Source organism: Acinonyx jubatus, chromosome C2, assembly GCF_027475565.1.
Source record: "Acinonyx jubatus isolate Ajub_Pintada_27869175 chromosome C2, VMU_Ajub_asm_v1.0, whole genome shotgun sequence".
NCBI lineage: Eukaryota > Metazoa > Chordata > Mammalia > Carnivora > Felidae > Acinonyx > Acinonyx jubatus.
In genome coordinates, this window is record NC_069384.1 from 11,078,756 (window position 1) to 11,104,279 (window position 25,524).

The 25,524-nt window shown below is 44.0% G+C and overlaps 1 protein-coding gene across 3 annotated transcripts in view; it reads right to left on the reverse strand.

Moving 5' to 3' along the window:
- Positions 1-3,595: 3,595 nt before the first annotated feature.
- Positions 3,596-25,524, reverse strand: part of MRPS6 (mitochondrial ribosomal protein S6) — a 66,698-nt gene continuing 44,769 nt past the window's right edge. For 2 of the 3 annotated variants that reach the window (XM_053220602.1, XM_027041664.2), the window contains exons 2-3: positions 19,016-19,155; positions 3,596-4,213 (exon numbers count right to left, since the gene is read on the reverse strand). In XM_053220602.1, the coding sequence (XP_053076577.1) occupies positions 4,024-4,213; positions 19,016-19,155 (330 nt within the window). In that variant the 3' untranslated portion in view covers positions 3,596-4,023. Of the gene's footprint in view, positions 4,214-18,792; positions 18,923-19,015; positions 19,156-25,524 lie in introns of all 3 variants that reach the window. The other variant, XM_053220603.1, reaches the window with a different exon arrangement.

The window sequence follows — 25,524 nt, forward strand, 5'->3', positions numbered from 1 at the left end:
CTGCCTCCTGAGCCCAACCCATGTGAAAAAGTACTTCCAGAAGCTTGTTCCTGTCCAAAGTGAACCACAAGTATAGTCAAGGTAACAAAACTGAGGAAGACGCATCATTTCAAGAAGTGAGCCCAAAGGGAACGCTCTGGAATCACTGCTTCAACCTTCAGCCCTGGCCTCCTGTGCTTCTGAGGCTCAGTGCATTTTGGCAGACTCCAGTCCTCCAAATTTATCCCTGTGGGTCCCCCAGATCTGACGGGATTCTTTGTCAGGGACCTCTCTTCCCCTCCACAGGGGCCGCTCTGCTCTCTAGCTCAGGGTCCCAGGGCGGCTGCATGCGCAGGGCTGGCTCACCCCCCAGACCTCAGCCTGTCACTTCTGCAGCCCTCCCCATGCTGGGCGCCACACTCACTTTCCTGCCTTCTCTGCTAGGAGCCCATGAAGACAGGGGCTGTCTTTTGACTGCTTTCCTTCCAGAACCCTGCTCCTAATCACCCCGTGAAGGAGCAGACCACCGCCAACCTGGGCAGGAGGACCAGACACTCTTGGCTCTGATGGCAAACACGCAGCCTGGAAAGGACCCCCACACAGGCCCTGCTCAGACACCAGGTATTTTGCAAGGGGACAAGGGCCCCTTAGTGGCTGACGGTCTAGCTATGAATCAGCAGCTCAGAGAGGAGAGACTGTGCCTTCATTCTGGAGCTTCCAAGGAGGGCAAGTGGCACACTGCATGGCTGCCCTACTTAGCCAGCCTCCTTCCTCTCTCTAAACTGTGCCACAGGATTCTGAACACTGGCATGACCTGGAATGCTCAAGAACGTCAATCAACTTCCCAGGGACTAGCAAGTGCAGGAAAACAATGTGCCAGCACCACTCTCAGGCCATGAGGACCACTACTACTCGTCTGAGCAGTCATCATTCGCCCCAGACATCCAGGTGCCTAGTTTAACCGGAGAGAATAAAGACAAGTTCGCTGTGACTGAAGGGAAAAGACTGGATGGCCTCAGGGTCCCCAGTTCAAGATTCCAGCTGTCAGTTGGTAGTTGTAGGGTCAAGGTCAAATCGCTCTGAGCCTGTTTCCTCATCCAAACACCAGGGATGACAATGCTTCCTTGTAACGCTGCCGAAAGGACTAAGATGAGGTTCCAGAGAAGACGTGTGTGGCCCCAAATATGGCACGCAGTGTGCACATACTGAACTTTAGAAGCGAAAATGCGTCGGACGGCACCTGAGCGAAAGTACACACACTTGCAAGCCATTCGGAAGAAGAGTTAGTGCTCTCACGCGCCCTGGCTGAAAGCCCAAACTTTCAGGAAATTCCTAATGAAACAGGAAGTAGCATATTTTCCCAGATAACCTCCACTTTATCCCTTTTATTTCCAGGCTACAGTTTTTAATGACCCTCTTTGCTGAACTACTGCTCTTCAAAGAGACTTATTTTACAGTGAGGAAGTTGAAGCTCGGTGCTGTCTGAGCTCTTAGGGAAAAGGGTGAAATCTCGCCATCTGCAACAACCTGGATGGACCTAGAGGGTATTATGCTAAGTGAAGTAACGCACACAGGGAAAGACCATCACTGAACGATTTCACTTCTTTGCGGACTCCAAAGAATAAAACAAACAAAACAGAAACAGACTCATAAATACAGAGCGCTGCTGGTTGCCAGAAGGGAGGAAGGGTGGGAGGGGGGTGGGCAAAATAGGGGAAGGGGATGAAGAAGTACAGCCTTCCAGTTATACAATCAGTCATGGGGATGTCATTTACAGCATGGGGAATACAGTCAACAATACAGTAATAACTCCATATTTGTGACAGAGTAACCAGGCCTCTCTGAGCAATCATTTTGTACATCTGTAATGTATAAAAATACCAAAACTCTACGTTGGCTACCTGAAACTAATATAATACTGTAGTGGGTCAATTATACATCAACTGAAGACAAAGAAAGAATGAATGAGCAAAGGGACAAGGCAGAGACGGGCAGCGTTACAGAGGGAGGAAGCCCGGGCTTAGTTAGGAGCTGGGCTCCTCCTGATTCTTGGGGACACCGGGCTTGCACATCTGTGTCTCCGTCTCGTGATTTAAAAGAGGCAGAGGCCTAATCTCTGGGCCCCTTCCTGCTTTAACATGATCTGACTGTACAAGCTACAACGACCACAGATTGTACTCAGGAGCTGGAGCTCCCCCCAACAATTAACGCACAGAAGCTCTGTCACTACGGACACCCTGTGCAGGGCACCCCTTTGGGAAGGTGGACAGGCTAGTTAATTTCTTCCGGTTCACCGGCTCTGAGGAGACCGAGGAGGAGACGCCAGTGACTGTTCCGGGAAGAAGCCGCCTCCTCACCCGCCACAGAAGCCATCCGGCTGCCAGAGACACCGGGTCCTCCGCTTGCTAGGCCTCGGGCAGAGCCCGCAGATGGACTTTCCTTAAAGGAGAATTTGTTTCTTGCAAAAGGCCGGTGGCACTTACTGATTCTAAGACTGCAGTGTGACTTAAGGCTCACAGAACAGATGATCTGGAACTGACCAGGGATGAAATTTTAGTTTCTAGATGGGTTTTCTGGCGGGCTGAGGGAATCAGAGTTGGAGGCAAACAAGCATGCCAGCTGTGTTCTCTTCTGTTAGCTCCTGATGCTCTTCAAACTCGCCTCGGTGCGACGCCACCAGCTGCAAAGCCGGGCTGCCCGAGGCCGGCTTCCGCTCCCCAAGGCAGAGCACACCCCATCTCTGGGCAGGCGTCATAGCAACGTTGCCTGCCACGTAAAATACAGAACACCCAGGTAAATCTGAATTTCAAACAAACGGCACATCGCTTTTTGCTCTAAGTATGTTCCATGCAACATTGGGGCATGCTTACGAGGAAAAAAAGATTCGTTGTTTATCTGCAATTCCAATTTAACTGGGCACCCTGCATTTCTATTTGCTAAATATGGTAACCTTAATTGCACTCAGTTCAAGCAAAGACCGGTTGGTTCTTAGTCTCAAAAGCGTAACAACATCCTACAACCAACCTCTCCCCTGCCAAAACAAAAAAACGCTCAATACAAAACTTGTCTTTTTATTTCAAGATGTGGTTTTAAAAAGCAGGTCCGTTAAGTATCGAATAAAAAACAGAAAAAAAGAGATGTAGCTCCTTGGAAGTCTCCCTAAGTTAAGAGCTCAGAGTGCCACTGGCCACAGGCACTGGTGCCAGCCAGCTCTTTGGGCAACCCCACCGCTTCCAACTGGTCAGGGTAGGGGGAGAGGGGAGGAGGCCGGTGTGGGCAGGGGCGGGGGGAGTGCGGAAGAATGAGAGGAAGCAGCGCGAGAGCTCAAGCCACAGCACTTCACGTCCCTCTACAGACAGCAACACCCACCTATGGTCAAGTTAACTGTGAGAGAAAAGAAAAAGTCACTGATTTTACAGAATGCCCGGTAGTGGAGGGACACACACATCCCTGCCCCACCCTCGCCCCTGACTTCTCCCAGTCTCTGCACTTGGGCTGGTAACCAGGTAACCCTCCCACGCACTGCGGGCATTCCGGGCTTCTGGGCAGACGGCGCTCAGGGCCTCCGGCGGTTCACTGTGCTGGGGCAGGTGAAGAGACAAAAGACCTCCCCGAGTTTTTCTGAAATTATGTTTATTATTCTGGTCAAAAGTTACTCATATAAATGCAGTGGTCTTAAATTTTTATTTTGCATGGTTGACTAGCCTGAATAACGAGCTTGCAGTCTGAGGCAGTTTTCGGAAGCTTTGCTCTTCAAAATGGTGTTAGCGTTGTTGTAGGGCAAAGTCCCCACCAACAAAAAAAATCACACGAATGAAATGAAGTCAAGAACAACATGCTGGTACCACAGATTACAAAGTGGCTCTAAGCCGAGCCCTTCCCCAACCTCTTAGGGCAAGGGAGATCAAGAGCTAAAAAATACCTTCGAAAAATCAAATGGCACCTGTAACACACTCTTATATAAGGGTCAAGTCTGTAAATTATTAATCCATGGTACTCAAAAGTGATAGAATTAAATATAAAGCTATAATCTGGTAAATCTTCTCACTTCCTCTTCTTCGTGGAATATAGTTTTTCTTCAAGTGGGACTGGGACAATCCCTTCACACGCTTTTACTTCCTGGGTCAGAGGGTGTTTTACAACATTCGGTCTAATCACATCAATGTCTCGAGACAAATGTTCCATTATGCTTTCCACAGCGGTTGTTGGTGCATAAAAATCCACCAAGAAATACCTGCAATAAAATAAAAATGTGTGAATTCCTGCATTCTGAAATATAGCACTTCCACTATTTTGGACAATGTTTTCTACTCCTGCCCAGATAAAGATCAACTACACAAGAACACATACACACCTTTGTCAAAATAGAAAGTACGAGCTGACCAGCTAAACAGAAGTGTTTGCCCACTCCCCACCCTTCCTATGGCTCTTCTCATTAACACCCTCAGGAAAATCCAAATCCAAACTCTGTGGTAGCAAAAAGTGCCGTGACTTTACATAGAGAGGGAAATAGAGACAATATGGTAAAACGATGGGTTTAAGAACAGAATTTACTATTCAACAAGGCTGGATTTTGCAAACTATTTTTGAGAAAACATCTTATTCGGGAAGGCCTTATAGTTTTCCAAAGGGTTACACCAGTAACTCAGTGCACCAGAGAGAGTGCAGACCACCAGCCACACTTCACAAATAAGGAAAAACATTCTGAAAGGCCTGGGACTTGTCTAAGACTACCCTCCATGTTCAAGAACTGACAAAGACCAGAAAGAAAGTTCTGTGAATCCTGAGTAAGACAAAGAATTTAATGTTCCTGCACTCAAAGCAGAGTCACGCAGAAGGGCATCTCCTACAGCTCACTGGCTTCACCACATCAACAACTGGATCGGCTCAGCTGGTCGATGTCACAAAAGCAGCAGGAGCCCTTCTCCCTGCCCACGCCCTCCACTCAGTTCTAAAAGTTTAAGCCTCCCTTGGACCGTTTGGTTTGAACCACGGTGCTGCAAAAGGCCAGTTTTCAGTGCAGTCATTCAGAATTCTGCAGTGTTCCATCTGGCTAAGGCGACCTTTGACATCACTTACTTTGTTCCAGCCACACTCTCCTCCCCGAACATATTCCCATCCTAGGTCTTCATTCTCACTGTTCCTTCTGCCAGAAATGTTCTTCGCTCGAGTTCCCCATAGCTCACCCCTCACCTCTGTCGTGTCTCTGTCCAAATGTCACCTTGTAGAGAGGACCTCTTTGATCACTTCTCCTAATGCAACATCCTCCTTGCTCCACGTACCAAGCCTCATTACTCTCTCTTACCCTCTGTTTTTTCCCACAGAGCTTATCACCACCGATACAGCATATAGTTGTTTACTGTCTATCTCACTCCACCAAAACATAGTTGCCGTAAGAAGGACTTTGTTAATCTCTCCCCAGCACCCTGAACAGAGACTAACACACAGCAGGTCCACAGTAAATATCTGACAGCAGTAGTGTTATGTTAGCATGAAAGGTGGAATTCTCACGGAAAGCAGGAGAGACCAAACTGAAAATGGACAAATTCAACAAGGAAGGAAGTTACAGGAAAAAGGATGACGTTTTGTGTAATTCCATACAAAGAGGGTTCAAACTCACAAAACAATTTGCCAGGTGATCGTTCACCCTTAGCCAAGCCTAGTGGGAAAGTTTTTCAAGTAAATAATTATTCAAAGTGGAATGGAAGAAAAACATATACTATGCAAAAACACTAATCAAAAGAAAGCTTCAGTGGCTACAATAATATTAAAGTAGATCTCAGAGCAAAGAAAATTACGAGGGATAGAAAAAGATGATAGTATGTAACAATCAGTTCACCAAGAAGACACAGCAATCCTAAATGTGTATGTATCAAACAACAGAATTTCCTCATACAGGAAGAAAACTAACAGAACTGACAAGGGAAATCCACAACTATAGTTGGTGACTTTTAATATTCCTCTCAGTAATCAATAAAACTAGTATACAGAGTATACAGAAAACCAGCAAGGATATACAAAAAATGAGCACCACCATCAACCAACTAGGTCTGATCTTTACAGACCCTCCAAACAAAAAGAGCAGAATACACATTGTTCTCAACTGCTAACAGCACATTTACCAAGGTCAACCATATTCTGGGCCATAAAACAAGTCTCAATAAATCTAAAGGGACTTGAATCACACAGAAAAAACTCGGGAAACTCTCCAAATACTTGAAAACTAAACATACATCTAAATAGCCTACAGGTCAAATAAGAAGTCAAAAGGAAATGTGAATTGAATGAAAATGAAAGCAACATATCAGAATGCCACTAAAGCAGGAAATTTATAGCACTAAACACTTATGTAAGAAAAGAGGAAAAGCCTCAAAATTTCTACCTTAAAAAAAACAGAAAAAGAAGAGCAAATTAAGCACAAACTAAGACAAAAAAAAAAAAAGAGAAGAGAAGAGAAGAGACAAGAAGAGAAGAGAGAAGAGAAGGAAGGAAGGAAGGAAGGAAGGAAGGAAGGAAGGAAGGAAGGAAGGAAGGAAGGAAGGAAAAATAAAGATCAGAGCAGAAATCTCTGAAGCAGAAAACAGAAAAACAAGAAAACATCAACAAAACCAAATAAATACTAGTTCACCGAGATCAGTAAAACTGATACATCTCTAGTCAGACTGATCAGTAGAAAAAAATAAAGAGACAAATTACTAATATTCAGGAATGGGAGAGGTGAAATGATAACAGGATGTGACAGACTATTATTATAAACAAATTTTGCAATAAATTTGACAACTTAGATGAAATTCCTTGAAAAAATGCAAACTACCAAAACTCACTCCAAAAGAAATAGATAACCTGGATAGCCCTAGATCTATTAAAGAAATTAAATTTGTAGTTATAAGCGCTTCCACAAAGAAAACCAAAGACCCACATGGTTTCACCAATGAATTCCACCAAACGTCTGAGGGGGAAATTTTGTGCCAGTTTTGGCACAAACTGGTCCAGAAAATAAGAAAACACTTCTCAATGTGTTCTATGAAGCCAGCATTACCCTTATGGCAAAACAAGGCAAAGACATTACAAAAAAAGAAAAAAACTGATCAGTATCTCTCATGAACATAAATGAAAAAAAATTTTAGCAAATTGACTACTAAAATATATGAAAAGAATAATGTATCATGATCAGGCAGAGTTTATCACAGAAAGCAAGACTGGTTTAACATTTTAAATCAATGTAAATCCTATTAGCAAACTAAAAAAGAAAAATCATGTGATCATTCCAATAATAGCAAAAAAAAAAAAAAAAAAAAGCAGCAGCATTTAACAAAATTTCATATCCATTTCTGATAAACTCTCCACAAAGTAAGACTACAAAGGAACTTCTTCAACCTTACAAAAGGCATCTCTGCAAAACCCAGAACTAACTAACATCATGTCAACTGGTGAAAGTCTGAATCTTTTCTCCTGAGACTGGGAATAAACAAGGGTGTCTGTTCTCACCATTTCTATTCAATATTTTACTAGAGACTCTTGCCAGTGCAACAAGGCAAGAAAAAAAAGAAAAGGTATCCAGATTGATAAGTAGTAAACTTGTCTATATTTACACATGAAATGACTGGGTATACAAGAGAATCTAAAGAAATTCATAAAAAAGATACTAGAATATGTGAGTTTAGCAAGGTTGCAAGATACAAGTTCAGTATACAAAAGTCAACTATATTTCTATATATTAGCAACAAATAATAACACCTTGAAATGAAATATGAAGTACTTAAGGATAAATCTGACAAAAGGTATGCAAGACCTCTACACCAAAAACCGTAAAACATTACTGAAACAAATTAAAGAAAACCCACCTAAATGGAGGTTTATGTAGATGTCAATTCTCTAAAACTGATCAATAAATTCAAAAGAATCCCAATCAAAATCCCTAAAAGACACTTTTATTAGATATTGATGAACTGATTTTAAGGTACACAGAGAAATTCAAAGGATCTAGAACAGCCAAAACAACTCTGATAAAGAATAAAGTTGAAGAACTAACACTGATTTCAAGACTCATTATAAAGCTACGGTAATCAAGGCACTATGGTATTTGTATAAAGATACACAAACAGATCAGCAGAACAGAGTCCAGAAACAGATCCATATACGCACAGCTGATTTTTGACCAAAGGCAATTCAGTCAAGTGTCTTTTCAACAAATGGTGGCCAACAATTCTATATATGTATGCAAAAAAGGAACTTCGATCCATACTTGTATCATATACAAAAATTAACTCAAATGGGACACAGATCTGAAATATAAAACACAAAGCTATAAAACTGGAAGAAAACACAAGAGAAAACCTCTGTGGCCTTGAGTTAAGCAAAGATTCTTTAGACATGACACTAAAAGCAAAATCCATAAAGAAAAATGTGATAAACTAGACTTCATCAAAATTAAAAATTGCTCTTTGAAAGATACTGCTAATAAAAAAGACAAGTGACAGGCTGGGATTTGCAAATCCCATCTCTGATAAAGGACTTGTTTCTAGAATATAAAGAACTCTCATTTAATTTAAAAAATTTTTTTTCATGGGGCATAAAATGTGAATGGCCTTTTCACCAAAGATATATTCTGGCAAAGAAGCACATGAGAAAGATGCTTAATGGGACTAGTCATTAGAGAAATGCAAATTAAAACCACAAAGAGATACCTACTATATAAGCTAAAATTAAGAAGACTGAACAATACCAAGTGTTGGTGAGGAAAGACAGGAACTGGCATTCTCACACACTGCTGGTGGGATTGCAAAATGATACAACTTTTTTGGCATTTTCTTAAAAGTTAAACATACACACTTGCCATTATGATCAAGCCATTCTACTCCCAGGTATTTATCCAAGAAAATTAAAACATTAGTCCTTACAACAATTTGTACAGGAGTGCTCACAGCAGCAACACTTACAATCCCAAACTGGAAACAGAAAATATCCAACAACATGTAAACCAATAAACAAACTATGGTATACGATGGAATAGTACTCAGCTATAAAAAGGAATAAGCTATTGATACACACTATTGATGAATCTCAGAATAATTTGGCTGACTGAAAGAAACTATGATTAAAAAAAAAGGCGGGGGGGTACATGCTGTCTGATTGTATCTAAGTAAGATTCTAGAAAACAGAAACTAATCTATAGTGAAAGAAAGCAGACCAGTGGTTGTCATAGACGGGAAACAAGTGGAGGGAAGGATCACAAGAGGCAGGAGGGAACTTCCGGGGTGACCAGTCTCCTTATTGTCTTGCTTGTAGTGATTTCATGGGTATATATACATATGTCAAACATATATTGTGGGTATATATACATATGATACATATGTGAATGTATTATGTATATGTGTTACAGTATGTAATATGTATTAATAAAAGCATGTAGTTTACTGTGTTGTCAATTATATCTCTGTAAGGCTGTTGATTTAATCATGGTACATAGAAAGCTGAAAGGGCAGGACTTGGTGAATGATTTGATATGGGTGGCAGTGATGAGGGAGCAATTACAGATAATGAAGCCGCCCAGAATTTCTCAAGAAATGAAACAGGAGCGCCTGGGTGGCTCAGTCAGTCGAGCATCTGATTTTGGCTCAGGTCATGATCTCACGTTCATGGTTTTGAGGTCCCCCACCCCCCACCCCATTGGGCTCTGTGCTGACAGCTCACATCCTGGAACCTGCTTTGGATTCTGTGTCTCCCCCTCTCTCTCTGCCCTTCCCTTGCTTGTGCTCTGTCTCTCAAAACATAAAATAAAACGTTAAAAAAAAAATCAAAGGAGAAAAAAACAGAAATGAAATAAAAATGGTGTAAAGTCCTCTATCATCAGGCAAACTTCTAGGAAGTGACTTTTACCTCTGCTCACTGATGGTATTACCATCTGTACTTACCATGAAAATCACACACCAACCTGGCCAAATTCTCCAAGGTGTAATTCCACTGGTTTATTTCTGCACCACATGGAAGGCACGAGGTTTGCAAATCATCAAACTTAAGAACTGCTCATTTGTTCGATATTTAATTGATTACTTACCTTGAGTAAGGCTCTAATATGGAACCTAAAAAGTTACTGTGATCAATCATAAATTACCTTCTCTTTGCCAATCCCCAGCCCTTTATCCAACTCCCCCAAGCCCCAGTAACTATGGTGGCCCGGTGGGCAGGGCAGGGAACTCTCTCACTCAACACTGCCCCAGCATTTCTTTCTTCCTATTTCATTCATTTGTTCTTTCATTCTGTATTCATCAAAATGTCCCTCCAAACTACCACAGACAACTTAGGACCTCACCCTCTGTTTGCCAACATTCCCACCATACTTAATTCTACAGTTCCTTCCTCTTCCCTTGCTTTTCATCTAGTTTCCCTAGACTAGTCTTCCTCTTTTGCTTTATTACACTTAAAGCCCTGTGCTGATAGCCTGAGGCAGTGTGCTGGTGAAATGCCACATATCACACATAGGGTAATATGGAAAAACGTGCTAAAGCAAGGGCTGGACATGCTCTCGGCACTCAATAACCCAGGCAATCACTACTGGCAGCCCTTGAAGTATTCCAAGTGCCCACTACCTCCAGAAGGCCCACAGACATTTCCTGCTCTAGAGTTAAGCCTGGCTTTCTTTACAGTCCAGTATTCAAGTTATTCAAATACCGCATCTGGGCTTCAGCAACCATTGTTTTCTTCCATTTTCCATTCAAGTGTACCAGAGGCATTTTTGTGGGCTAGCCTCAGTGTCTACTAAACACGTTTCTAAAAGAAAGCGGGTGTACAGTTGCCAACGACCAACTCAACTGCCCACAGCTCAACTCTCGTGCAGTCTTCCTGAACAACATTCTCCATACACTCGCATTCACCAAATAATCCTAAGACATCCAAAGCTTCTGGATACCATTTTGTGATAAGGATAAAAATACCCAAGGATAGAAGGAAGCTAGATGCCAGATATTATCAGAAACCTCCTGTTCCAGAAATTAAAGGGAAAGGGTCTTACATAGAACTTTCTAATTTTCAAAGTGCTTTCACATCTTTCAGATAGCTTCTGCGGAAGAGGATAAGCAGGAAGTAGAAGCTCCACCCCACGTGGCCCATTCAGAAAACGCAAGAGGAAGTTCCTCTGGGTGTCATTCTGGTCCAGGAGCCCTCTCTTAGCAACACTACTGCTTCAGCAGTTTTCAAAGCGGGCCTCCTAGAGATGGCCTCCTTTGAGTTTCAGAATGATTAAGTCACTAGCTCAAGGTCACTCAGCTACTGAGTGGCCACAGCCAGGTTTCTAACGGAGCGGATCTTTTGACTCCAGGATACAAGAAGCCACACACTGCTCTGGGACCAACGGGTTACAGAATCACAGAACGTAAGTGCTGGAGGGGACCATGAAGACAATGCAGTTCAACCCCTTCATGTCACTTATGAGGGAACTGGGGAACTGATCTGCTCCAGGTCACAGGGTAAAAAGCCAGTTCCAGACTTCAGGCCCCATAGTTCCTCACTCTATCAGCCACATCTCTTGGTTCCTGCAGCCAGAATTCTGGAGGTTTCTCAAGGATAAGGAGAAGTGCTAGAAAGGCCTGGAAGTCCTAGGACTGGGCTGCAACCTGGCTTCTGGAAGACGGCTGTTGCTATAAAAATGCTTACAGCCTTTGCCTCCTACCTACTCTGCCCTCCCCCTACCAGTCCTGACGCTCCTCTAGCAACCAAACCTGAACAAGAGAACTGGCCAAAATGCAACGCGTTTGTGCCCACCACCGCAGCTGTGACCGTCACTTCATGCTCATCACCCTGCTGATCTGAGCCTAGGGCTCGTGTGGGCAAAGACTGCTTCTACTCCCATGCTCCTTATTATACCGTGGAAAGTTCCACAAAAATGAAACACCACCAAAACGGAAAAGAGGGGCAGTGGCTCAGAGAGGGGCAGATGTTACTGTGTTCACCAGTCCCGGGTGAAAGCTGAACCTCCTACCCCCCTGCTCCCTCCTAGGGCATTAAGTGGTCTCACCCCACCATGAGGGAACCAAGCATAAGTCCAGGACAAACTCAATCTCCACCTACCTCAGTGGCCCAAGCCCACGGGTCAATGGTCTGTGATGGCTTCCCCACATAAAAAAGACTATGACCAATTCCTGGTTGTTGCCAGTATATATTTTCACGTAAGTGGACAAACTGAACTGGTCAGTGAACATCTACTATGGGCACACCTCAGAGGGAGGCTAAAAAGGAGGAACATAATGGCCTGGACCACCCAGAACACGTAGTCCAGGCAGGGAGAGAGGTCACAGGGCTACTGGGCTGGCAGAAACCTGGGCTCCCACTATTTACACTGGTCTGCCAGTTCTGGAGGAGACTGTGGCGATGATGAGGTGGTCATGGACATCCGCCTCCTGGCGGCTGGGCTTTTCTTACTACAGAAGGATGACCCGAGGAATGACAGGGGCAGGACAGAGTACCAAGCGCAGCCCTGCATTTCCAGTTTTGCACACAAAGTGAAGCCTAGAAACAGCCTACTTAGAATAGGGGGTTGGGCAGCTCCTGACGCCTGCAAGGATCCCTTTCCTGTGACCACACAGGTCCATAACAGAACTGAAAAAGTGGGAGTTAGGCTAAAAAAAATGACCTTGAACTCCCCTGATACCCACTCCTTACATCCCAAAGGCTACCCGGGAGAAACCATTCTGAAACCCAGGTAAGTTGCTGTTCAAGGCAAGGGAGCCAAAAGAGGAATGTCTCAGTGTCTCCAGAGGAATCCGAGAGGCCCTGCCCTCCCCTTCAGCCTGGCCCTCGGGGAGGGGAGGATCAAGAGGATTCAATAACCACAATTAAATACCAATTTTTCCTTCTTCCCCTAACCAAGCAAGCCAGAACCAAAATACAAGACCAAAGTCACAACACATGTGGACTCTCTCTTACCTCCATCCTCACGATTTGAGCTTGAAAAGAGCAGAGAAGTAGGACTACAACTGCCACTGCCTAGACATCCCCAAAAGCTGGCATTCCGACAAGGAAAAATAGTTCTTCAGTTAGCCCTCCATTCCCCAAACAGTGTTTAAGTCAGCGAATGGACAGATCATTTTGGAGAACCCAGCTTAGTGATCTAAAGTCTAATTACATTATACACTCCCAGCACCTTCAACCCTGTGCTGCTCGGTGGCACCGGCGAGCTGGTTCTGCGCACCGGGCGGCCAGGGCTGATGGAAGCATCGCCACTGCCTGAAACACGAAGCCCAGCAGTGTTTACATTTAAATGGGGGTTTTCCCACGTGTGGTTCTAATGAATCACTTCACCTACAAGGTAGAAATCAGCTTTACCCAGGCATCTCTCTTTCCTACAGAAAAGCACTGACCTTCTATGCAGCACCAACTCTGCAGAAGCACGTGAAGCGGTGACTGACACCAGGCGAGGAGAGAAAGGACAGAAAGAGGTTCAATACACAAATGCAATTCTCACTGCAAAAAGCTGGAGGGAACTATTTCATGGATAGAACCTGCCCCCATATTCAAGGTGGTAATTTACCTTCCTCGGTATTTCTTAAGACACTCTCAACACTACAAATCTCTCCACTACTGTGACTGAAAACCCCAGGGATCTGAGAAGATGCAGAGAAATGGGTTCCCCAGGACAGACTGAGCCCAATACTGGAAAATGATGCCACTAGGAACACTCCACCCACAGCAGTGTCTTCATGGGGCGCGGAGGGGAGGCAGCAGCAGCATCTCTTCTCACTATCCTTTCCCCCCTCCTCTCTGGGGTCCTACCCCTTGTCTCCCTCAGTCACCTTGTGCCCAAGCTGTCACCAGCCCCCTCCCTGCCCCAGGTTGTTGAGGGAAGATATGCGTCTTCTGGCAACGCTCCTATGTTTAAAGGTCGTATTTGTTTTTTATTTCACTTTTGTTTTAACCCTGTTATTTACAAGTTTACTGTAAAAGCGCTCGCTTGAATTTGAGTTATGTTCTTTGTCTCTGTTTCTCTCAGACACAGTCACACACTCACAGCCTCCCCTTCCCCCTGGCAGACAAGTGGAAATTTCCACCGAAGCGCTGAGTGGCTCACAGTGGGTGGGGGGTGGAGAAGGGGGATGGGAGGGATTTGAAACCATGGAGCATCTTCGAGCCTTTTTGAGAATAGGAAACAGATCCATCTGAATGCCAGTTTCTAGACGGTATCAGCTAAACCTTGCTGGCTTCAGGCTTCGCTGAGACAGTGAATTCTTCACCTTAAAACCAAGGAACACTCTGCGTGGAAAAGCCCTATTTCCTTTTATATCTGTTGGGTCTCATACATTTTTAAAACCACTAAACCTACAGCAGAATCCTTACAAATCTTGGGGCGCTGCCACTAAAAAAGAAACCTCCAAGGCCACAGCAGCCCTGCCTTGAAACCCAGTTGTGGAGCACCTTCACACAAGAATGGGGTCAGGATGCTGGCCTGGACTTAATGCTGGCAGGAAAGCACGAGAACATGGAAATGTTAGCTAACAGGAAAACTACAGAGAAGAATCAATCTCCTCTAGAGAGGGTGCCAGCTCTCTTGGAGTAAGCTGCAGACACATTTGGGGAGCGAGTCAGTAAAATTCCACTGATTCACCATAGTGCCGGTTATTTTTATCATTCTGCTTACCCGTAAATAGAAGGGCATCTTATATGTAGGCCAGCAGACCTTATAAGCACTTATTCACATTTTAATGCAAATGAGAATGGAGAAAGAAGGGAAGAAACAGGCAAGAAAAATCTCCTTCACTACTTCAGAGTGTCTTTACACACGCCTTCTGGAATAAGTCCTATCTCAACGCAGTAAAATCAGACATGGTAAAAATGGTCAGAGCCAATCGGGGGCACCCTCTTAAAAACAAGCACACTGAAATATGGACCACAGTCTCTTCTACAGTTCTCTCTCCTCCACCAGAAAGCCTGCTCAGTCTCCGTCCAGCCCCATCTAGTGGAAAGAGAGCCTTCAACTAGTATGTGCAGTCCTGGAGTCTGACACTGGATTGGTTCTGGCCGAGAGTGACAGACACCACGACTCAGAAAATGCCTGTCCTTTTTAGCAAGGGTCTAAAGGAACATCTACTCCCACTGCTCCCCTCTGCATATGTGACATCGTCCCCATTTAGACTCTGAGGAATGCAGTTAAGAATCTTTTACAACACCCACCTTCCCTTTCTGAGTTGATGAAGGTACCAAGGTGAACATCTGAAGGTACAAAGCAGAGAAAATCTAGTGGCCCCCAGGAGACCAAAGCAAATCCAGAGCTGAGAATAAATCTCAAGACTTGTAAGACGTGCCACCCCCCATGCCTTCCACAACTCTGAGTCCTGTTCCAATCGTTTCTAGACACTGCCTGGACACAACAGGTGGTGAGGCCAGAAGCCTCTATCTATCTGGAAAGCTGGTCCAGAAGACCCAAACTTCCCAACCACCCCAACCTGGCCCAAAGAGCAACAGAGCATCCGGCTAACTCCTTCCTTGTCTAAGTCACGTCACCTGGGGGACAACTTAACTAGTACGTGGAATCCGTACATCCATACGTCTGTACATCTGTACTTTCTTTCTGGCATACACTGGTATAATAATGAACACCAGGCACTGTCTCCTTCTCTGGGGAGACTCCCCAGATAACCCTGAAGTAGCGGTATCTCCCCTACCTACGCACTCTTCTACCCACACATCCTTCTTTGGGGCCGAGGTGGCACGTGTGTAGCAGTGGTATACAGCAGTCTGTGGCCGGTGCCTAGGTCAGCAATATGCTGGCAAGTCCCGGACTAGACTGACAACTCCCTGTGACCAGGAATCACAACAACCACAAGAACCATCCTAAGACCTAGGAATACCACCAGCACATATATTTCCTCCCATAAAATGCAAAAGCAACAAACACAAAATACCAACAGCACCACAATGTGATGTGGATTCTTGGAGGGCATCTAGGCTCACTCATTAGCCAGCTAAAAAACTACCTCTCACATACCAACCTCAGGATTCAAATCAGTGCCTCACCGAAAATTGATATGTGCCATGGCCTCCAGGGTTGTTCAAAGAGTTAAAACCTTTTGAATGCTAGGAGCGCCTGGATGGTTCAGTCAGTGAAGCATCCTACTCTTGATTTCAGCTCAGGTCATGATCTCACAGTTCATGGGTTCGAGCCCCTCTTCCGGCTCTGTGCTGACGGCTCGGAGCCTGCTTGGGATTCTCTGTCTCCTCCTTTCTCTGCCCCTCCCCCACTCATGCCTGCTCTCTCTCTCTCAACAATAAATAAAGTTAAAAAAACAAAAACAAAAACAAAAACTGGGGCACCTGGGTGGCTCAGTCAGTCGAGCATCCGACTTTGGCTCAGGTTATGATCTCATGGTTCGTGAATGCAGACCCCGCGTCAGGCTCTGTGCTGACGGCTCAGAGCCTGGAGCCTGCTTCAGATTCTGTGTCTCCCTCTCTGTCTGTCCTTCCCCCCTGCTCATGCTCTGTCTCTCTCTCAAAAATAAACATTAAAAAAAATGTTTTAAAAAAACATTAAAAAAAAAAACTTCTGAATGCTGAATTCGTAACAAACAAGTCCACTGTTTCTTCTTAATCACCTCAAAAAAGTGAGCCTTCCCAGCACCTGGTACCTAATCCTGACACATAATCCACTAAATACATGTTTGTAACACCTTATGTGGCTACGTGCAGTGCACACACAGAATTTAGCAGCTGAACGAAATGCCTGGTACAAACATCACTGGGGGTGGTGACCCTAGGGGAGGACCGGCTGAAGTCAACAGGACATCAGACCACCCTCAAGCTCCACGCTGCCGACATCTGACACACCACTCGATTTAAATCTTTATCCAGGTAACTCCAAAATATATTAGCCCCTCATCTCCTCTCTTACCAAAAATCACTGTGAAGGGTATTAATGAGTGTTACAAAATAAAAGATAATGGTCAAATAAAGGTGACAAATGAAGGGATCTAACTGAAGGGCCTCTCACCATCACTACACTGATGTATGCTACACAGCTCTAGAAGGGATCAGACCACATCTAAATGCTCTCTCTCTCTCTCCCTCTCTCTCTCTCTCACACACACACACACACACACACACACACCCACCATTTTTTGGTGGAGCATATCTAGTATTTCAGAGACCACACTTTGGGAAACATCACCTTAAACAAACACATACCAGACATTGATTAATCCCAGAAAAACAAGCTTAAAACATGAACCTCCCCAACTGGGAGGTTCTGTGTCTACATAGAGCACACACATACATTACACTTTAAGAATGCTGCTCCTCCTTCGTTGAGGAGTCTGGAAGTACAAGAACCAAAAATAAAACTGCTAAATGTAAATGAACCAAGAGATGCCACAGAGTCCTTGGTGGGGCACGTGCACCTCGTCAGGAATCCGGAACGTAGGGCTAGACATCGTCAGCAGTTCTGGCTTAGTTCCAGGGAAGTTCTTCCAGGGTCTGAACTTATGCCGTCCACAAAAGAGGAACAGCAGCACCCAACCCTAGCACCACACACAGAAGAAGGATCTCAAAGTGTGGTCCTCGGACAGAGGCATCAGCGCCACCCAAGTACTTGCGAGAAGTGCAAAATCTACAATGCTGGTCACACCAACCCTCAACAAAGTCAAAGCCGCTACTTGGGAAAGGGGCAGAAGAAAACAATCCTAGTGTCCATCCCTGAGAGCACCTGAATGAGGAACAGGCTTCTGTCCCTGCTCAGTGCCTTCCATCAGAGAACCTGACTAGTCATTCTTAGCTCAATTTTATATGTTCCTCTCTAAGCAAAAGGCAAAATGATTCACGGCCTTGCTGTTAAAATGAAGCCCCTTTGTGGTTAAAAAAAAAATGTTACATACACAATCTCCATCCCTCACTGTTATGATTGTGGGAGAGGAAAATCGCCACTGTGCATTTCATGTTGCCTAGCAACACCTCAGGCGCTCTTCAGAGGTGTTCTGGAGAAGCCGAACACTAGCACAAAACAAGGTGAAGCGATCCAAAGATGAAATCCGCAGGACGTGCTACGCCCTGGCAGCAGGTTTAAAGGCGGCAGGAAAGCCTCAGCGTGCAGCGTGACTGCACGCAGGCCTCTCCCGTGCACGGCGCTTGCGCGGGCCCACCAGCTCTACGTGGATAACACTCCGTGCTGTCCACAGAGACATCCAGAGATGGCATCACTCGATCCCCACGACAACGTGGATGGGAGAACGACCACCTGAGTTCAAGTATCCAAGGAAGCAAGAACCAGAGAAGCTAAATACTCGCTCAAGGCCACACGGCTGGCAAGTATCAGAGGGAGAATCAAGTCTTCAACTCCCGCACTTTTCCACGACAATGAAAACCGATTCCCATCTTCTCTATCACTACTTTTGGGAAACTCAACAATATGAGAAAATTCCTCATCCGCACCAGAAATCACAAATGTAAAAATAACACCACCAGGGCTCAGAGAGACTTCGAACCAACTCACCAAGCAAACTGGTATCAAAGAATTTCTACAAGGATAGTTATTACTACAGAGTCAGACCTTTGACATGTTTGAGGAAGCTGCTATGAGAAAAAATTTCTAACAGAAAATTGTGATTATTGTCTGGAGTACATAAACAACCATTTCTCTATTGTGGGTTAGGCACTGGTCAGAAGGATTACCCTTCTGCTTCTTACCCGCAAGCCACATATTTACCAAGGGTGCACTGAGTGTGTGCCCAGCACATTGCTCACTGAGGTGTTTTAAAGGCAAAACTTAAGAAATGTCAACAGAAAACCGTGCTTAGGTTGACAAGAAAAGTTTCCCACAATCAAAAGCTTATATACCTGTTGCTCCCAGCATGACTTGCTTTTGTACTCTGATTATGGTTTATTACGGGCCAGCTTTACTCTAGCCCCATTTGACACACAACATGGCTGGAGTGTGGACCCGCACACCACCTGGCGCAAAGGCGATCTACGGAGAAATTGTAATAATTTCTAAGATGAACTAACCAGTATTCTTTACAGCCTATCAAAGACATTTTTCAAGATGCATGTAGACACTTACCCTCCTCTACTGTGCCGCTGACTGTGGGCAGAAATCTTATAAGGCAGTGCTCGGTCACCCAGATTTTCCAAGCTCCTCACTACCGCCCCTCTGTCCATCAGGGCTTCTATTGTACGTTTCAAAGCAGCAGCGGTCTCTGGCTGTTTTTTTGTTTTCATTTTTAAAGAAAAGAAAAAAACATATCAGAATCAATAGAAGAACTAGAATGATAAAGTCTGGTCAGTTCCAATCATAACAGCTCTACTGGCAGGGAAAAAAGCAACAGAAACTGTCTTGCTAACTTAAAATTTAAAGAGAGAGACATTTAGTGTAAGGATAGGAGATAGCTCACAGATAATGAAGGAAAAGCTGAAGAACCAGGCCTCGGAGAGTTCGGGAACCAGAGCAGCTCCAGGGATCTGGGAGGCAGGAACTAATAAATGGCTTCTTCAGAGCACCTTGGCCAGGATGAATCCACGCCAATCATGGTCAGTCCTCGTATCCCATGACTCAAAATCTAAATTCCAGGGGAAGAGCGTCCCATCCTCTTGGCAGGACACTCTGATTGGCCATCCCACCAGAACCATAGCCAGGGGGAAAAGGGTCGTCCCCAAAGAAAAACAGGCAGATTATAACCAAAAGGGGGGAAAAGGATGATTAAGAGCCAATCTCTGCTCTCGTGGAGCTTACAATCTAATAAAGGGATTAACACAAAAAACCCAGGTAAGAAGACACGAGGGCAGAACACAGGACGTGACACAGGGGCTGGAGAGCTCCTGAAAGAAGGCACATTCAGTTGTGAGAACGACTGCATTAAAGAAAAGCTCATTTGCGAGGAGCCCTGAAAAATGACAACGGGAGATGCAAAGAACAAATGAAACCGGTGCTGAGTGAAGGAGCAAAGGCAAAGAAGTCCGAGCGCACTGAGGAAATAACTAGGAGTTCCACCGGATGAAGACCAGGACCCGGGAGGGCTGGGAGGTGACAGGCTGGATACAAGCATACAAATACTAAATACCTGTTAGAAAAACAAAATTCAAACAATGTAAAATCTCACCACCCAGAGATAAAAAAACTTTAAACATTCTGGTGAATTTCTTCCCAGATCTCTCTCTTTACATATGTATACACAAAAGAATTCTGGAAGCAAAGATACTTTCCAGGGTAAACCGGAGATGTAGCTAATGTAATGTGGAGAATGAGGCAGAGATGTGGCAAAAGAGGGGTGCTAAAATACGGTGGCTGGGAAAACGGTACTGTTGCTAACACCTAACGGAAAATCTGGAGGAGCTGGTTGGGGACAAGAAAAGATGGATTTGGTTTAAGACATGCTGAGTTTGGGATGCCTACAGCTCCTCAAAGTTGACCTCTCAAAATGTTAACTTAAGCTCAAAACAACAGGGAGGGTTAGAATTACCCATTTAATAATCATCTGCACAGGAGGGCTGTCTGAAGCCCTAGGAATAGCGGAGACGAGGAGAGAGAGTGGGGGAGGGGGCAAAGAGATCAACCAACAGAACCTTGGGGAACACAACCATCTGGGGGCTGACCAGGGAACTTGAAGTCAGAAAAGCAAATGGAAAAGGTAGTCAGACAGTATGAGGAAAATCAGGCCCACCTGGTCAGAGAAACTAAAAGGAAAGAGGCAGACTCCAGAACAAGAGGGTAGAGGACGAAAATGAAGGCAAGGCCAGCATGTGCTGGCTGCACGGTCACACTGCGGGATGGGGCTAGAAGCTGGATGGCAAGTTTCCGCGGTACAGGTGTGACAGCAAGGAAGAGAGAGAAACAGAGCCAGGGCCTGAGGGGCATCAAGTCTGAGCAGAGTGTCTTAGGGGGCAGAACACACGAGCAAGTTAGTAAAGGGGAACGAAGCAAGTGAAGAGGATGGAACGTACGCTGTTTTCAACGACAACAGTGGCAGTGGCAGTGGCCAGTATGACTGTGTAATTGCTGCAAGCCCAGCACTGGCCTGGTACGTACTACATACTGTTACGCAGTTAATGTTCACCGAATAAAAAAGACAAAAGGTTTACAGATTTGGAAACGGGGCCTCTGAGGGATGCCAGGACTCTGAGATGCCATGGCCGCGAGTAAGTGGATGAGCCTGTTGCAAGGGAAGGAACGCCGGCGAAGTAAAATCGGGGGGCGGGCAGAGGGTGGCCGAGGACACCTCGGCATGGAAAAGGGACACTTCTCCTCAAAGACATTAACTGAAGGGATGAAGGTAAAGGGATCGCGAAGTGCAGGAATGAACTTCAGAAAAGGCTACCTTCCAGTGGCTCATTTCAGATCAAATGAAAAGAATAATGCAGAATCATTTTAAGTGAGCACTTTAGGAACCAAAGAAAATCCACCATTCCTATCAATTTTCCTTTCGGACGAATTCTGTTAAAATGCTGTGAATGCGCTAAGTATTAGTTTAAGGTTTACCAACAAAATTTTTACTTTCATTTCACACTGTAGCCCACTGGGTTTTTTTTTTAATTCCTGCTGAAAATTATATTTATGTATTTAACTTTATGGTAAAACAGAAATTTCCTGCAAACAATAAAAACAGGAGCCCAAATTCCTTCACAGGAACACTAACTAGGTGAAAAATCTATGGCAATCTCTCCTTATGATTGTACACAAACATATTTTTATATAGTTCTAATCAACATGTAGACTAAATTCTTCTCACATTTCATGAGTTCACAGACATTTCCGTATTTCTGCAGAAGCCTCATTACTAACAGCAGGGTAATAATTCATTTCATTAACAATGCCATTTCTTGACCTGGTATTGCACCAATTAACTTATGATAATTGGCAGACAAACAGTCTTTCCAAATAAAGAAATGGGTAAGGTTAAAAAAAAAAAAATTGATGGATTGCAGTCTTCTGATTAGCTACCCAAATCATAAATTTTAATTTCAGTTTTGCCTGATTAAAAAAGAATATATCTCAATAACTCTTGTCTTGTTTAAATTCCAACTGCAATGTTTACAGTATGAAACATGGAGCACCCTCCTCTGAAACAAAAAATTTTCTTCTATCCAAAAATAGAGTAAAGCTACTTAAAAAGAATGTAACTCAGGAAAATATCAAAACCTATTTTGTTTGACTTAGGTATGTCAAGTCAAATTGTAAACTGCTGGAATAGCCACATTCACTTCATGGTAATTTCATAGGTAATTTCAAAAGTTTTAAAAGAAAGATGAAGAAGCAAAAATAATTCTGGTTTATTAGGGGAGCTCCACTCGTCCCATATCCCTTACCTCATCACTCTATATATAGCAGGGGTCAAGCAAGCGAGGGCCTGTGAGCCATCTGCCTCAGTACCTGTTCCTGCAAATAAAGTTTTATTGGAACAGAGCAGCTCATACATTTAAATAGTGTCCATGCTGCTTTTATGCTAAAGGCAGATCTCTAATTACATCTGAGACTGCATGGCCTGCAAAGCTTAAATTATTTACTCCCTGGCCAACCTCTGCTCTACACTGTAATGGATTGACAGATGCCGGCAAGGCCTCAATCCACTAACCCTAAGATGCGCCACAAATGTAACCATGAGCCTGGCCCAGAGGTATGCAGACAGAGAATTCCCCGTGGGATGGGTAATCAGGTAGACAGACGTGGCACCAACCTAACTGAACAACATTAGCCTGGCCGTTCAAATCACCCCACAGGAATCACAGAAGTGACTCTACAATATTCACCATTCCAACCTCCAAGCTCCTAACTTCCTAATCAACCCAGAGTGCCAACTGCAGCTTTCCTCATCTGGTGAAACCTACAGCTCTATTAAAATAAAATTCTTAGGCTTCAAAAGAAACCCAAAGTTCTCCTTAATCCAATCCAGCACAATTTTCAATCTGTAAGAACATATGGTCTACAGGAAGTAAATGATCTTAGTGTCATAATTCTCATTCACAAGGTCTCTGAACCACTGAATTTCAACTATTCTAAGAAAGGTTGTGTGTGCTTCTCATGGGCTTCTCCCACCCCATCTGAAAGCAACTCCTTAAAACTCTCCTTCAATCCACCATATGGCAATGAAACACAATTTTGGCAAGGCACAGACTGAGGGGCTAAAAACATTCAGTTGAAAAAAAACTATGGAAAAGAAACAATGAATGAATGTGAATGGGAACTAGGAAAACTGGATTCCGGTCCCAGCTCATTCACAAATGAGTTACAACCCTGGGTGAATTGTTAAAATCTGCCCATTTTTAAACTCGTGCCTCAGTTTTCTCCTGTGCAAAATCAATGGTTCCCAACAAATTTTCTGCCTCTACAACCTTTGCACAAGCAACCTTTATATTGTAATTCTCAAAATATCCTAGGGGCATACAAAAAAAAGTCTCCCCCTCTTTTCTTCTGTGCTCATCCTGATGTCCTCATCATCCAAAAGTGCCCCCTGCCTTACTCTGTCGTTCCCGTTTATCTCTATGCAGCACTTGTGGCAATCCGTAAGTATTCTTTCATCTCTAGAATGTAAGTTGCAAGAGAGCAAGGACTGTAGTCCATCATGGACTCAGCTGTATTCCCAAAGTCTAAACCAGTCCACATATCAGGGAGCAGGCACTAGAAATAGTGCTTAAATAAGTAAATTAATGTATCAATTCTACCTCCCTTACTTGCTTTCTCCCTTTTTTTCTTGAGGAACCCCAAGCTTCCTCCAATCTATACTACAATTTGAAGCCACTTTTCAATGTAGCTCACCATCGGTTAGTAATTGCAATATTGAAGCAAAATGACAATAGTGTTTTTCTATTTATTTCATGTAATGCCAAAATGTTAATACTAATATTGTAGTCTTAAAGAATCCAGAACTCATCTAATGGAAGTGAAACTAAATAGTCATGTATTTCAGAGACCAAGTTCAAATATATATACAAATATAAATTAAACTTGGATTCATTGCTCTAATTATTTGCTGAAAAGATAAAGTACTAAAAAAATTTACACTAAACAATACTTTAAAAAATTCACACTGTGGGGGCGCCTGGTGGCTCAGTTGGTTAAGCTTCCGACTTCAGCTCAGGTCATGATCTCACAGCTCATGAGTTTGAGGCCCACATCAGGCTCTGTGCTGACAGCTTGGAGCCTGGAGCCTGCTTCGGATTCTGTGACTCCCTCTCTCTGCCCCTCCCCTGCTCGCACGCTGTCTCTCTCTCAAAAATAAATAAACATTAAAAAAAAGTAAAAAAATAAGTTAATTAAAAAAAATCACACTAGACAAAATTACCAATTTTGGTCTCATTATTATTAATTACTAAAACTACCGTTATTCAGGCTACAAAAGACGACTCAGGGAAAATCTAACAGCGAACTTCATATATTTGCAGGGCTACTCTGAAAAAACATAGGTATGTCATATTTTGATCACTGAGGTTTAGCACTTGTGGTAATCTATAAAAATCTCTGAAATCAGAGGGTAAAAATTCTAGAGAAAGAGAGCCTCAATGTGTAAATAACACATTTCTGAAATTACAGCTGTATGAAAGTGAAATGGGCTGGCATGACCCTCTCATCACTAGAAGTGCACAGGTAGAGGATGACCACTGAATCAATCTTTGCATTAGGTAGGAAGCTGGTCTTGCTGACTTCTAAAGCCGCAGCCAAGATTAAATTCCAATACTATTCTGGCACCACTCATCATCCTGAAGGACACTGTGAAGTGAAAGTGGGTTTTTAAAAAAACTACAACTGGGGGGCACCAGTGGGTGGCTTAGTCCAGCTTCGGCTCAGGTCATGATCTCGCCGTTCGTGGGTTTGAGCCCCGCATCAGGCTCTGTGCTGACAGCTTGGAGCCTGGAACCTACTTCAGATCCTGTGTCTCCCTCTCTTTGCCCCTCCCCTGCTCATGCTCTGTCTCTCTGTCTCTCTCAAAAATAAAGAAACATTAAAAAAAAACTATAACTGCATGGTGGTGAAGAATACAATGACTACTAGTCAGGTTTGGTGCTGTTGCCTGGATTTATATTAAGGCAACAGCTCTTTTACCCACTACTGCTTCTACTGCTTTTGTAACGATTCCCTGAGAGGGTCCCTAGGAAGCCCAGGCTCCTTAGGCTACATTTTGAAAACCCCAGTTCTAGAGATTCTAATGGTCGAAGTTTCTACAATAAAGATGAGAGCAAACAAATGGGAAAAATAAAAGGAAGGACATCTCTACTTGCCCGCAAAATAAAATCTCCATTCAGTAAGGTGACTTAAGCTAAGAATTCATGGGAGTACTCTACCACCACCATTGGTCAATACCAACATTTTATCTAATTAAACATATGTTCGTCCTAGTAAGAGTAGCTTGTGAACAAAATTATCTTGTCAATTAGACTCTCTGCCAACCATTAAGTTTTTGAAGCCAGTGGCCCTCAGATGCACTCAGCTATCGCTACAACAGCCTCACAGTCCACCAGGAAATAAAAATCACACAGAATACACAACATCTAACAGCGTGCAGCACCCACGTACCCCTCACCTTTCTCACATAACAAAGAGGTGTGCAACTCCCAGGAGCAGGTAGGATTTAAGGAAGGCGG